General features: G+C 40.5%; 1 protein-coding gene across 1 annotated transcript; it reads left to right on the top strand.

The window, feature by feature from the left end:
- Positions 1-9435: 9435 nt before the first annotated feature.
- On the top strand, positions 9436-11233 carry MELLADRAFT_35829 (uncharacterized protein; the record flags this gene model as incomplete). The annotated part of the gene is made up of 9 exons (XM_007409864.1): positions 9436-9524; positions 9638-9883; positions 10055-10161; positions 10240-10340; positions 10392-10486; positions 10583-10643; positions 10714-10815; positions 10892-10960; positions 11060-11233. Coding segments are annotated over 9 exons (1044 nt in total), but the record flags the coding sequence as incomplete, so codon positions are not given.
- Between the last annotated feature and the right edge of the window lie 4544 nt (positions 11234-15777).

The following is a 15777-nucleotide window of genomic DNA, read 5'->3' as shown; positions in this document are numbered from 1 at the left end:
ATTGTAAGTGTGCGGGTTTTGCCATAAAAACGAAAAAGATCCGTGCAAGTAAGCTATGGCAATATGACCAATGCTTTACGGGGTCATTGGGATGGATCAACACAAACTGGCCGATCTGCTAAAGGATGTGCCAGTCAAGAAAAGGCAAGAAAGGATGCGTCTTTGGCTGTGCCTCTCTGTGTTGCAGAACAACACACAGCTGAAATCAACAAGAATGGAACTACCATTGAATCCCCTAAAACTACTACATATTTTTGGATGATTTTCACTCCCATGACCACTTTTATGCATGTTTTGCCCCCTTTCTTCCTCTATTCTCTTCATACACAGCATTGAAATCATGATTGACCTTATGAATAACCTTAAAAATCACTCTACAAATCTTGATGACCCTCAATTCTTACTAATTGAACCATTACACATGAATCATGCCTGTAATACCAACACGCAAACCGCCCCGCAGAGGACTGCGGCAGCGCTGCGTTAGCGCTGCGGTCATGCCGTGGTCAAAGTGACCCGAGGCGTCCCTGCGGTACAGCCGGGCCGCCGCGAGGGGTTCACTGCGGTCTTTTCGGGTCGCAATCGCAGGGAGGCGACCGCAGGGGTTGACCTGCGACGCAGGGATAAGCCAATTGGGCATTTCCTTACTAATCCTCGCCCAATGGGGACACTAGCACCCCAACGAGCACGATTCAGAACCCCAAACAGCACAAATCCGATTGAGAACCCCAGAATGGATCTATCAAGCATGACCGTGAGTACCCTTTTGTTTGATTTTTGTGATCAATGGTGGACTGATGATATCTTCTGTTATCAGCCATTACAATTAATCGTATTCGAAGTCCCCCACACATCCTTTCAACAACGTCTCTGTGTTTTTTATCAGTTTCTCAATATCATCTCTCGACTCCAATTCATTCACTTGTCTTTTTATCAGTTATATTTCTTTTTCTTCGCCATGCCTTCGAGTTCGACTTCAAATACTTTAGCGGTCACTGCCACACCAAACACAGACCGAGAGTTACGTACCCGCTCTCCACATCGACTTCAACCATCGCCTGGCTTTGTACTTACGTCACCCGACCTGCGAAGAGCCACCAGTGACGTCGCGCCCAGCTCAGCTACTCATCAACCTCCAAGCTCATCTAGCCAAATGAGAACTCCTGCTGCAAGTCAGTCCGCGTCCCAGGCCACTAAAAAGCGTAAACAGGCCAGCCCAAAGACAAGCCAGGCAAAGAAGAAGAAAGTTAGCAAATTCCAGGTTGGCTATTCGTTTTTTTTTTCTTTTTCTTATGCACTTACTTTGACTATCACCATAGCTGACTTATCGATTTTGACATAGGTTACTTCGGTTCCGGAGGTGGTTGATGTCGACCAGGAGTCTTCTGCCGATGACGAAGCTGCGAACCAAAAGGAACCACCTAAGAAAGGTGGTGTGACGCTTCTTCTCTCGTATTATGGCAAACCAAGGCACAAGCCGGGCGAGGTAAGTACTTGAATATCAATTGTCTTTTATATCATCAATTTTTAGCTCTATAACCATACTGATTCCCGCTAGCAGTCTGGTCCTTTCAAGCGTCTGTACCCTTGCCTATGGTGCAACGAGAACGTAACTAGGGGTCGCAAGACCAATTCAAACATGTATGGTCATCAAGACGGCGAACCGGATTGTAACCCTTGTGCTGGACGTAAAAAGGCAATCAAGGCTGGCATGAAACTACCTCCTACCTATCAAGAATTACAGAAAGCCCAAATCGCCAACACCGCTAGTGGGAAGATGATGCAGGCCTTTATCAAGAGACCAGCATTCTCGGTTGAAATCCTCAATGTTCTCCTCGTTATCTGGATTGTCCGCCATGCAATTCCATGGCTCAAATTTTCTGACTTCACTCTGCGAGCCGCTTTCAAGCTGTCTAACCCTGGAGCCGACATGAGATCACCTACCTGGGCTGCTCAAACAGCCAAAAGCCTATACAAATCACTTCATTCAGCTGTCTTGAAGAAAGTCTTGGTAAGTGAAATCGTTTGGTTTTCTCTCACTTATATATGTTAACACATACTAATCGATATTTGTGATTTACAGAATAACTCAAGTCGCATATGGCTAGTGCACAACGTGTGGACGACTAAAGGTAATCGCCACGCTTTCATAGCGCTCCTTGCCTGTTATGTTGACAAGGATTTTCGCTTTCAAACTGTCCTGTTGACCCTCAAAATCGTCTCCTGGAATCATTATGGATCATTACTCACACGCCCCGTTGGACAATATCTAATTCGTCATGGTTTACACAAAAAGATAAGTAAATTATTCACCTATGACAATACTTCAATCATCTGACCTTGTTCCTTTTCTTATTCATATGATACTTACATTTTAGGGCAGACTACGGACTCAGGATCAAACAATGGCACCATGGCTGCAGAAATGGAGGTAATGTTTGGTGCGCTAGAAGAACCGGTCGTGTGGGACAGTAACACGATGCACGCACGCTGTTACTGCCACAAGTTGGCGTTGGTAGTCAAGGCTGGTCTCAAAGCACTTTCTATCGATCCGGGTCACTCAAAACCGACCACCGACACGACATTACCATTTCCCATCCCTACTGTACAACTCAATAACGGAGACGATGAACTACAAATTGACTCTGGTGATTCTGATATTGAGGACCCCCTTGATGAAACCGACCAAGGCCAGGGTGAAGTTGAAGATGTACTATGCTTGAGCGTAGAACCTACCTCTGACAAACATAAAGGTAACATCTTTGCATCGGCAGTCATCAAGGTTTGTTACTTTTTTCGATCTATCTATTCACCTGATACTAATCAAAATCCGACACACTCCCCTCAGGTTGATTATGTCAGCAAAAAGATTGCAGGATCTCATTCTCGTCGACTGCAATTCAAAGGACTCGCAAAAGAAGCCGGATTAGACTATAAGACTCCTATTGCAGGCTATGGTATTCGCTGGAATGTTATATACGATTCACGCACCCGAATGTGTGCAGCACAAGATGTAAGTTTCTCAGTTTTCGTGTTTTTATCTTGTAAACTTATCAGTCTTGCTTTACTTGCTCACAGATAGTTAACAAGATCTTAAGCGCTGATCGCAAATCGTCTCAGTACTTCAAAGGTACTCTCATCCATGCTGATGAGTGGGAGGCAATCGAAGCCCTCAATGGAATACTAGAGGTGATTGTTTACAATTAGGATTCAAGATCCAACAAACTAATTCAGTGTTTCTTTTGCAACTCCCGTTTGATAGATATTTTCAATAGGCACTAAGCGTATGGAGGGGGACTTTTCTTCAGGAGCCATTGTCTTGGTAGAATATAATCAAATCAAGAAATCTCTTACTGAAGCTCGCAACAAGACACCTTTCATTCCACTCAAGGATATGATCAACGTAATGCAAGATCAGCTGGACTTATACCTTCATGAGGCTTTGGAGTGTAATGCTTTGGTCCTCGCAACTATACTGCACCCTCGATACCGGCTAGCTTTTATCCACAAATTCTATCCCGAACACAAAGAACAAGCAGCTTTATTGATCAACTCTGCTTTTGAATCACAGCTAAAAGATTACTCACCAGACTTGAACCCACCCCAAGGAGATGCGCAAACTACTGCCACAGACAACAATGACAACGACGACTTTGACGATTTCACTGCTAGCGCTACTAAAAAGGATGGTATGAAGGCGCAAGAAGCCGAACTGGAAGCCTACTTGATGGGGCAGCGCGAGTTTGACAAGACTCAGACAGCATTAGATTGGTGGGGGGTACAATTGGATTCTCAAGTCTCATGTTATTTGGAACAAATACTAACTTACCTTCATCATTGATTGTATATAGGCTAATCAATTGATATTTCCTGTACTGGCCGTGATGGCAAGGGATTACCTTTCGGTCTTAGGCACCACCTGCCCTGCTGAGCGGGTTTTCTCGTCAGCCGCTGATGTTGCCACCACAGATCGTGGTGGCCTACTTCCACAAACTATATCTAGATGTGTGTCTTCACGCGAGTGGCTCAAGTGTAATGTAGAGCCTGAAGGAGGCGATTTTGCAGATGCGGTGGCTTATCTAAATTGGTATTCGGAAACTGAGCTGAAGAAAAAAAGTAAAGCGGTTGTGATTGAATAGGTTTCTTTATACATGTTCTGTACATTTCCTTTTTAATTCTTTTTTAATTTCACTTAATAACTTTTTTCATTTCAATTAATAATGATTCGATATAAACAAAACAAATGTGCCAATTCCCTGATTTTCTCAGCATTTTGCTGCCTTGACAGCGGCCTGCGACCCGCTGCGATTTGGGCCGCTGCGACGGCGGCCAACGGTGCGCGGCAAATATTTCGGCCGTGCCGTCTTCGCAATCATGTTTTTACTCACTGCGACTGCACTGCAATGGCTGTGTCCTGGCGCGGCGATGATTCGCTGCGCTGTCGCTGTGGAGGTGGTGCTGCGGCGCGCTTCGCGGCGTTTGTGTGTTGGTAATACCCTTGTTTATCACTTTGGGGAGTTGCTTCTTTCCTCAATAACTTCACTCCTCACCAATCAATTGTTATGATCAAAGTTGTTGCTAATTAATATGATCCTTGTTAATGTTCAATCGACTTAATCACATGAAACATTAGTCTTACATATCACAAGAAAATGATGTAATGAGGTATTTACATGAATGATGTCATTATCGGAAAGAAGTGTGGTAATACGGTTAGAAGAGGTAAAATCGTTAACCCCAACCAAAATTTAGATGAAATATGTTTTCCTTATAATCTATGAGCTCGTTTGTATTAGTTTCTCTTTCCCCATCTTTGGGAAAGAGAACGTACGTAATTTTCCTTTCTACTTTCTTATTCCTTATTCCTAGATCAGAACTGTCTAACACTTGATATATTGTAGTTTACCTTTCACTGAGATCAGGTACTCACATCATTCACTTGTGCCTTCTCATATAAATCAACCTGATCAACAGGTATATTATTATTTTGTTCTTTCACGTTTCTAACTTTATAAAACTTATAGTCGTGGTTATTATGTTTGTTTATTTGTTGTTATAGGTTAGTTATCATCCTTATGAGCAGGAGTTAGATACACCTTTATCTTATCATCAGCGCTTCTATCAGGTAATTAATATTATATCTTTGGGAAAGAGAACTTTACCTTTCACTGAGATCAGGTACTCACATCATTCACTTGTGCCTTCTCATATAAATCAATCTGATCAACAGGTTAGTTATCATCCTTATGAGCAGGCGTTAGATACACCTTTATCTTATCATCAGCGCTTCTATCAGTTTTATCAACAGGTGAACCATCATATTCTGATTCACTCATACATTTTCAATCCTTCTATTTAATAATGTAACCTTCTTGAATCATAATACTAAATAATCAGACTCTAAAAGCTGTTTTCCAACTTGATTTCCTTATATTTTTGAACTTATATATATATATATATATATATATATTTGTTCTTGATTATGATGTTATCATATGAATAAATTTAATTTAGATGTTTAAAGAAATGAAAGATACTCATGTAATATTAAAGAAATTCAAAGACTATAACAAAATGAAAAAATACAAATTTGCACTAAAAAACCTCAAACTGACTACATATGATAGGGGGTTTCAAGTTGAATGTTTTCACACATTTTTACCCTACAACAACTTCCCCATTGTTGTAAAACCCATTGTTGTAAAACATGTGTGAATTCTTTACAGCGGGACACCTTTTTAGGTGTCCCGGAACAAAAATATGTTGGTTTTACAAAGATTTTTTTTACAAACAACTTGTCCAAATTTATAAAAATTACGCAAAAAAATGAACTTGAAACCCCCTAATGATATCATGAAATTTTAATTTTTCTGATTTATCTGATACAGTTCACTCCCTCTAAGGGCATAGAGTTTGGTGGCGTACTTTTCTATGCCTTTATAGGTTTATGCGCTTTGCTGAACACTCCTTCAAATGGCATAAAATTAAGCACATACGGCAAGCCATTTTCTAACAATTTCCCCAGCAGTTGGGGGTTCAAGGACCGGACCGGCACCTGGATCCAAAGCAGAACCCAACAGATACCCTAGAAAGCACCAGGGCCGGGGTTTTTAGATAGGCTCAGACCACGTCCTAGGCCAGAATTTATGATGTTAAACAACTTGGGTTCAGCCCAAATTTTATCCTTAATTTTGCACCCATCAACTTTTAGTTCTCTCTCACACACTCTCTCACTATTTTTTTTAAAGTAATCTATAAACAGCCCTTTAGGTGCTTGTTATTGACTTGTAAATTAGGTCACATACATGTTTGTATAAGTTGTATTTTGACTTCATCATGTCCTTCAACAACTTCATGACTTTCTTTTTCAATGACAACTGGTGAAACACATCCAAAAAGGTCTTAGATTCAGAGCTTAGAACAATAAATCATAAAAGCCCTCTGGGCACCCAGGCACCCTGGCACCCTGGCTGCCGGGTCTGCCTGGGTCTGCCTGGTTATGTCAGCCCTGAGTACATATACATGTACCCAAAAGTAAATTGTAACATAGAATTATCATATATAAAACTGATTACATATACATACAGCCTATAAACAGTATGTAACATGTAGTAAAAGACATAAAAATATCAATTACATATACATGTACACTTAAAACCACATGTAGTATGTAATAAAACATCATTTACACCTCATGACTGAGTGTCAAGAGTTAAAATGCTTACACTACATAACATACTTAGCATGTATATGTAATTAAGCATAATTACTAATGATCATAACAATTATTAACAACAAACCCCAAACCAACGTAGTGATACAAACAAATACCACTGCAGTTAGATTTAGAGAGAAGAGTATATAATCCTCTCCCCTCTCGGCCTTCAAGAAAATCCCCCAAGAAATTATCACACCATACTTTTAAAGAACAGCATCAAAGTTCTATTGAAGTAACATCAAGAGTCTTATCAATATAAGACTAGTGATAACTTTGTAACTTTAATCAGCTTCCTGACTAAAAGTAAGTAGTAATCCCTTCACCTTGTTCTGGATCATCTACTTTCCCTGAGTAGACGCTTTCTAGGTTAGTGACCTTCCAATCAACTTCAGGTCAGTTACCTCTTGAACAAATGCAGGTTAGTGACCTATATCAACTCACAGGTCGGTGTACCTTTCAAACAACTGCAAGTTGGTGACTTTAGAACAACCAGACTAGTGACCTACACCTCACTCTTTAATCTGTTACCATAAAGATTAAAGGAGGGCCTTAGATCCAGCCTTCCTACTTTATAATAATTCTTGATTATAATCCAAACTTCCTTTTTAGGAGTCATCTAACTGTAGTCAAAGTCCCAAAGTGCTTAATTATAATCCAAACCTCCTTTTTAGGAGTCATCTAACGGTAGTCTGTCTGGATTTATCCAAACAGACTGTTAGTCCCTCTTCTTTCTTTATTTATTTATTGTATTTACAAATCTGCCTTTGAAATACATTGTCATTAATAAAAAACCTACTATAGTGCGTGGAGTCAAATTGTTGTCAAATTCAAAAGAAGGCCCAAAACGATTGCTACACCTCAAAACCTATTGTATCAACCAGCTGATTGGAGTTCTGGAATGCTCTCATAGAGCGCATTCCATGCATATCTTTTTGTTTTTTTTTTAAAAGAGTATATCTATACCAACACATCACCTTTTTCAATTTTTTCTCAGCTTTTGGACTGCTCTCATCCAGAGCAATCCCTGCATATCTTTTTGGAGGAAAATAATGATTTCTTGTTTTTTTTTTTCTGCAGAATCAATTTTCTTTGGGAAATGTATTTTATCTCCGTGAGTTTTTGTCATAGGAAGTTGAGCAAAAGAACAACTTGCAACCCAAGAGCTTGTTGACTTGGGACAGTAAACCGAGCTCGAGAGGAAAGAGCAGCAAACAATTTTGATGAAAAAACTAGAATCCAACCAGATTGAATGATATGAAATTTGAGCTGGCGGGGCCAAAAGGGCAACTTATTGAGTATTTACCTGTATTTACTTGATCCCAAATTGCCAAGGTCTTGCCTCCACGCACTATACACATTCCAATAGTGAGCCTAGAGTACTCTAAAGAAGTACTCAACCCTCGCAGGTTACCTGTCATCTTTTCTGTTGGCTATAGTCGCTAGTGTCAAGAAGCATAAAATTTTGGACCAGCAAGTTTTCTCTGAAGAATCAAAACTCATCCAATGAGCCAAGGGTACGATTGGATTCCTGGCATTGGTGGCAATCCCTTGTGGAAAATTGAATACTCCAACTCTTTGTTTTACTTGGTTTTCACAGCACAAGAAATTCTTCTCTTGAAGTAGGGTTCTTTGTAAATACCTGCTCCAACATTTTACGCTTCTTGGCAGCAACCCTATCATGCAAATACCTTCTGAACTTGTTCAGAAAGTGTAATATGCAATGAACAATGAATCACCTCCACATTTTTTTCAAAAAAACACAAAGTAGGCCCCCATAGCTCTCTCAAGCTCTGAGGCGGCTGACATAGGTTTTATACATCATTCCATGCACCTAAACACACAATACAAGTCAGAATTTTGCCCCTTTGGTCCTTTTTAGCTCTCATAAACAATTCTGGGTGTGACCTGGTTGGGCCGATTGATTTCTGGATCTCATCGGATCTGCCCAAGGCCGGGCGAAGCCCCCGGGGCGCCCTGTCACGCTCAGGGCCGCGTCACAGCCCTAATCTCCGATCATACCCAATTTTATATCTTTGTTACAAGATAATCCCAACTTCAATCGACTCCTCAGCATCTCCTCTCCTCAGCCTCAGCCTCTCCTATCTTCACTTGATACCGACCATGGGAAAGATTTCGAGCCGTCTACCGGCCAGTAATTTACATCATGCCTCAATAATCAACAAAACCGATTCGAACGACCTGACGCCTGAACGACCTACTTCAACTTCTCATCTCGCACGAAGAGCTGAATTCTCTTCAGATTCATACCATCATCATTCAGATCTCACATCTGCAGACGAGGACGTCGATCATGAAAATTTACTATCCGGAACTGAAGGCCTGGATCCTAATCCGTTTTTCTTCGGCCAACCGAACGCCAAACTTGAACCATATCAGATGAGGTTAAACACGATGATGAAATTTAAGCACCTTGGTTCATAATCTGATTCGGATCGCACTTCTTGGATGCAGGCACGATGATTCTGTCAAATGGGCTTACCAACCGCCCACTCTGGCCGGCGCAGCTATCGGAGCCACCGTTGTGGCAGTCTTAGCTTACAATAGCGACAAATTTCCTCGACCTTTTCGGTCACATCTGTTCGTTTGAAAACATTTTTATCTGAATTGCCTCTGGAGATGTTGCTTTCCTTACAAGAATCGCATAAGCTGATATAGATTATCCTGTTGGACTGCTGTCTCTACTCTTCTATGACAGAGGAGTAATATCGGGCGTGCTGGTTTTTCTAGTATTCTGCATGCTCAATTTTCGGGATGGGCCCTTTCGAAGACCCCACCCCGCCTTTTGGTGAGAGACGTCTGCTGTCGTGTCCGATATTATTCTTTGTTGGTTTACAAGAGCTGTTGCCAGTCCTACGTTTTTCTGATCGATTCTTCTGGTTGCTATTCGCACTCATTTAGGCGCGTTGTATTGGGCTTGAATTTACTTTATTTTATGGTCCTGGCATTTCTATATTGGACAGATAAAACAACAGCACGCGAATTTGTACGATACTTTGATCCTTCGCTGGGAAAGCCCTTGCCAGAGAAAAGTTATGGAGAAAATTGTGAATTTACTCCAAAAAATGTATGGGATGGTATCGATATTTTCTGCCTGGCGCACAGTTTGGGATGGTTTGGAAAGGCAGTGGTACTCAGAGACCATTGGTAAGATCAATTTTTCTGTATGCTTAATTGAAGTATCACCTGGTGGTGACGTAATCACATATGAAGGTTTTCAAATAGCTGACACCAAAATGGATAAATATACGGGCCCATTCAATACTAAACAAGATAAAGTTAGCTGATTGAGCTTTCTCTTCCTTGGCCTTCTGACAGGTTTTGCTGGATCCTTAGCATCGGTTTTGAAATCATGGAATATTCACTTCAACATCACCTACCTAACTTCGCGGAGTGTTGGTGGGATCACTGGCTCCTGGATGTCTGTAAGTTTGATGAATATGACATGGCTTTAGGTACAATTCTGATACAAGCTTCATCGACCACTCCCCTCTGGAATTAAGTGATATGCAACTGGGGTGGACTTTGGTTGGGCATGAAGACTTGTGAATGGCTCCGCGTCTCACCCTTTTCTTGGCGAGGGTTGAGGCCTACTGCCACCTCAGTTACATCGACCAATCAGCTGGCATCATCAAGTAGTAGTGGTATACTGAAGTTGAAAACTCGCCATCGTGCAAAGGATGCTGCTAAACAATTCACACCCTATGATTGGACCGAATTTCGGTGGGAAGGTACCAAGCATTTCCGCAAGTCAGTCCATATATCAAATTTATCGTAAATCCCAAATGAAGCTATGGAATCAGAAATTTGATTAGGATGATCCGCCTCTCCCTGCTGATCCTCTAGCTATATATCGACGGTGGCACTCTTGACGGTGTTCTTATTGTCCGAGTTGAACGTGTTTTACGTGCGTTCAAAAGGTCTTCTATCAGCGTGACACTACCCTGCCAACTGACACATTCTGGTGTCCATCACAGCTCAAATCATTGTTATGGATCGCACCCGAGCACCCGCTCGTCATCATTCGACTGGCAGCGATGTTTCTCTGGGCTTTGCCAGCAGTTCGAGAATTCTATGACGTAAGCCGGCCGTGTCTGGTATCAACTCATCGCAGTTTGATTAATATCTCTCCCGTTTGTTTGATCATTCTTACAGTACGCTACATATATCAAGAGAGTCAAAAGAATGGGTTCCCATGCGTGGTTACTAATGGCTACAATATTTGTGAGTAATGTCATTTGGGCTATGGACAGGTTGCTCGGGTCTTGTGGTGGAGATGGTTTATTGACTAGCGGCTGTTTTGATACCCTGCGACTTATAAAGCTGGAATCGCTGATCATTGTCAAATGGTCGAAAGGCGAATTTCCTGAGCCTATGCCAAAGCCGGTGAAACTTTTCTGGACTTTGGCAATTACTCTTTTGATTCTTTATCCGACAATTAAATTTGCTATCCCGGCTTGGAGAAACCGACAAAGAAAAAAACTGCACTCTCATTGAACTTCATTGGTTCCTTTCTTCCTAGATTTTCAAATGTTTATTCTTTTTGGAACTTTATTCATTTTTTGGGTTGTTTTGTGTGGGTTTGTATATGACCACTTTTGTGATTGGATGTGATTGATACCCAAAGATCGATTTTATGATACGTTTTACAAAAGTATTTGCCTTCTTTCTGATTGGTGATATAGTAGGGCCTGGTGCACTTAACCAACACCTCTCCTTGCAAGTGCATATACATGTTTACAATCTTTGGCATAATCCTTCAACACTTTATCTACATATTTCAAAGCAATGATGAGGGTGTTTCTTGGATAATCTGCCAGATCTGCTGTGATGCTGCCCCCACGATTCTCAGTGGATGCATGGTCTCTGCAACACTGCCACTATATTATACAGTATTGTGATACTGTAGTATAGTACTGAGTTCCTGATACTAAACTTTGAAAGTATAGTATTGGACTGCCCTTTTCTATACTTTACTTTGGTGAGTAAAGTATTGAAAATTACAGTATAGTAGAGTAAAGTACTACTTCTGATTTTGAACTTGTTTGTCACAAAATCAATCATCAAATATCCTTGTTTACCACCAATACTCAAGCCTTCCAACAATGATGTCCTCTTCTCCTTCTGGAAGCCCTACACAAGCAGAATCAACCTCACGTCCAACTGTCCTTTGTCAACGCTCATCACAAATTGCCTTGAGTAGAGCTCCTAGCACCAGACTCAGTTCACCTCAAGTCGGATCACCTACTTTACCAAATTCACAACAGACCACAACTCAATCACAACAGAGATCAGCCTCTGCATTAAGTAATGATAATGTTGGTGGTCATACTTCAAAGACTCAAAAAAAAATACACCAAGGAAAAAAGTGACTCGACAAAAGTCAGTACAAGCCAAAAAAGCAAAACAGAAAGTCCAGGTAACACTACACAAAATGTAATCTTTACCGGGCGGTAAAGAAAACTACTGACATAGAAAAATCCTGAGGCAAAAGGAAGAGAGCTAAAAATCTGAAAAAATATGCACCTTGTTCCTAGATGTTGGGGCATCATGATGAGTATTTTTTTGTATTTTACACACAGATATTGGTTAATGTACTAACAATAAAGGCTGAAGATCATCAAACTTAACAAAGTCCCTCACCAAAGGCCCGAGCCCCAGCGAGGGACTTACCACATAAAACGGAATCCTGGTGTGAGAAGTAGCCTGTATTGGCACAAAAAACACTACTTTGAATTCTTTGATTTGTTCCTAAATAAACAGGTCTCGGAGGTAAATAAAAGGATGATTGCAAATATTCATTACATATGAGCCAATTGCAAGCTCCCCCAAATCTGGTCTGGAACTTGGGCTACTGGGGAATCAAAAATGGGTCTGTTTTCATTTTTCAGCAGCGGCGAGCCGGCTCAAAGCCTGTATTTCTCAGAAAGCGGTCAAAATGATTGATCTTCAACTACTCAAAAAGATAACTTCCCAGCAAGATAGAAAGGAGGTTGCAATTGGTACATATGTAATGGTCCCTTGCCATTTTCTTCTTTCTTTGTTGCAAGACATGTTTATTGAGAGACAAAAAAAACAAACAGATGTAGAGAATTTGGAGCAAATACAGCTCACTTCTCACACCAGGATTCCAGTTTATGCGGTAAGTCCCTCGCTGGGGCTCGGGCCTTTGGCAAGGGACTTTGTTAAGTTTGGAAAATCATCAACAACCCACCTGTAACAATACCTGAAATCTGGGTCATGATTATGAAGACAATATTTTGTGGTCTAAAATCTTCAATAACTTTGGCAATTCTGCTCCAAATAACTCAATTTTTAGTTCATTCAAAAGCTGAACTATTCTCCTTCAGACTTCATAAAGGTAGTAAGGTGTTATCTAGTCATGTAACCGCTCTACATATGCTCAAACAGTTCTGAATAAGTAGCTCTGTAGGATCTTTTGCAGAGCAGCTACAGATGTGATGTCTCAATGATAAATGTAGAGGAAAGACTCACCTTTTTGATGAACTCAAAATCGACTGATTTGATTCAGAAATGCAAAAGTTATTGATGTTTGAAAATTTCAAAATCCTGTCTTCAAAATCATGGGCCAAATTTCAGGTATTGTTACAGGTGAGTTTTTGATGATTCTCAGCCTTTATTGTTAGTACATTAACCAATATCTGTGTGTAAAATACAAAAAAATACTCATCAGGACACCCCAACATCTAGGAACAAGGTGTACATTTTTTCAGATTTTTAGCTCTCTTCCTGTTGCCTCAGGATTTTTCTATGTCAGTAGTTTTCTTTACCGCCTGGTAAAGATTACATTTTGTGTAGTGTAAGAAGCTTTATTCATTGATCCTCTTAGAATTTGAATGAACATGTATTGATATACCTTGCTTAATCTTCCCAATATAGCCACAACCAATACATGAATCTATCCTTTGGCCTGAAGATATCAATCTTTGTCAAGATTCAGATGACAAGAATTCCAAAGTTAAACACACTTCCAGCAGCTCAAAAACTCCCTTTGATAATATAAGCCTTTACTTTGAAAAGTCAATTCATGGTGGAAATGATGTTGGTCCACTTTTTTCAATCTCTTAGTCTTTTTCTGTATAATTGATCAATTTCAATCATGGTTCTCCAAATCATCATTGCTGTGACAAAACCTAGGATCTCAAATGTGTTGGTAACTCATTTAAGTGCAACTGGTGCAAGCAACCAAACAGTGAACCAACTCTTGTTTGAGGTGCTTCAGATTCAGACACAAATTTACTGGCTCTTTGGGATGGCTCAACTCAGCGGTCAAAGTCTGGAAAACCAGGTTGTAAAGCTAGAATCGAAGCAATTGAAGCTGGAGCTCGACTTCCACCAACAGTGTTTGAACTACAAGAACTAGAAGAGGGTATTGATGATGATGAGCCTGGTGTGACTTTGGCTCAGAAAGTTGGCCAGTTTGATAACAAGACATTCAATCAAATTTCGGTGTTATGGATGGTCTCCAAATCAGTACCTTGGACGCATGCCGAAAATTGCATGCTACGAGCTGCCTTCTGATACACCAATCCAGAAGATGAAGTTCATGGTCAGACTTGGTTTGCAACTCAAGGTCACTGACTTTATGTATCTTTAAAGAAAGCCCTATTCGATTCTCTGGCTGTAAGTATCAAACTTTCATCCTGTGTTATCAATCTATCACTAATTTCCTTTATTTCTACTTACATCCAAACATCATGCCAGAATGTGTCCAGTAAGTTTACAATTATACAGGATGCCTGGACAAGTAAGGGGAGCCAATTTGGATTCTCAAGCTATTCTATAACTTACATCAATGACAATTGGGAGTATGTCTCTCAACATCTTGGATTCAAACCCATTGTGTGGTATCACAACGGCAAGTGGCTTGCAGAGCCATTGATAAACCTTCTCAAAAAACATAAACTTTATCCTAAGATGAGTTGATCTTCTTCATAATGTAAGTTTTGAATGACTTGCTGACTTCAATCTTTTGCAAATCACACATGTTGTCTCAGACAACGGATTTGGGTGGTAACAACTTTACAATGGCAAGGGAAATGGAAACAAGGTTGTCTAAAATTGCGCTTGATTCTGGCAAAGACTTTGAATGGAAGGCAAAAACGATGCATATCCAATGTATATGTCATCAAATCGCGCTCATCATTAAATCTGGGCTTAAAGCAATCAAAATCACTCCTCCTGAATCAAAATCAACAAAGAAAGTGCATCTTGGCTCCTTCCCTGTACACAAAACTCTTGCTACCATCCTGGAAGAAGATGAATCTGATGTCAACGCTCTTGATCAGGAATTTGAAAGTGAGATACATCAGGATGGTTGTGAAAACGAGCTGAACAAAGATTGTAATGAGGAGGAGATCGATTTTGATGATCTTAATGTAGGTTTTGGATTATAACAATGATGATCACAATGGGTCTTGATTGCCAGAGCCGATTCAACCACCCGCATTGATTACAAGTACCTTCAATACAATTCCAAACACTTGACTTAGCAATCTCACAAAAAAAGTATGTTGTTTTGTTTTTGACAATCTCAGATCAATCAAAGCTATCTTGTTTCCTTTTAATGATCCCAAACAGCTGATTCAATTGGTATGTTCTTGATAGATTGAATTTGTCTGTCGCCGCATGACAGGTTCTGGTACACTGCGCCGACTTTTCAAGGCTATCGGCAAAAAGCAGGGTGTAAGTGTGAGGAACCTGATGGCAGGTTATGGTATAAGGATGAATATCAGATGCATGTCCTGGGAGCGTGCTTGGGAAGCTTGGAATGTACATATTCAAATATCTGTATTATCATTGAACTGAGATACAATTGTAGATCATGCTGAATTTCCAAAACAAAGGTCATCGACAAGGTTCTTGAAGAAGATCGAGTCTCAAACAAACAAAAATGGAAGCAAACAAACAACCCCGCCTCTGTGACCTATTTCAGGATCACAAGCGGGGAACATTGAATGGGATTGAGTTCAGCACCGAGGATTGGTGATTGATCAAATCACTTGTTGATGAGCTCAAGG

This window comes from Melampsora larici-populina, assembly GCF_000204055.1.
Source record: "Melampsora larici-populina 98AG31 unplaced genomic scaffold MELLAscaffold_17, whole genome shotgun sequence".
Lineage (NCBI taxonomy): Eukaryota > Fungi > Basidiomycota > Pucciniomycetes > Pucciniales > Melampsoraceae > Melampsora > Melampsora laricis-populina.
The sequence above is the reverse complement of the archived record's forward strand: the minus strand, read 5'-3'. Positions and strand labels throughout refer to the sequence as shown.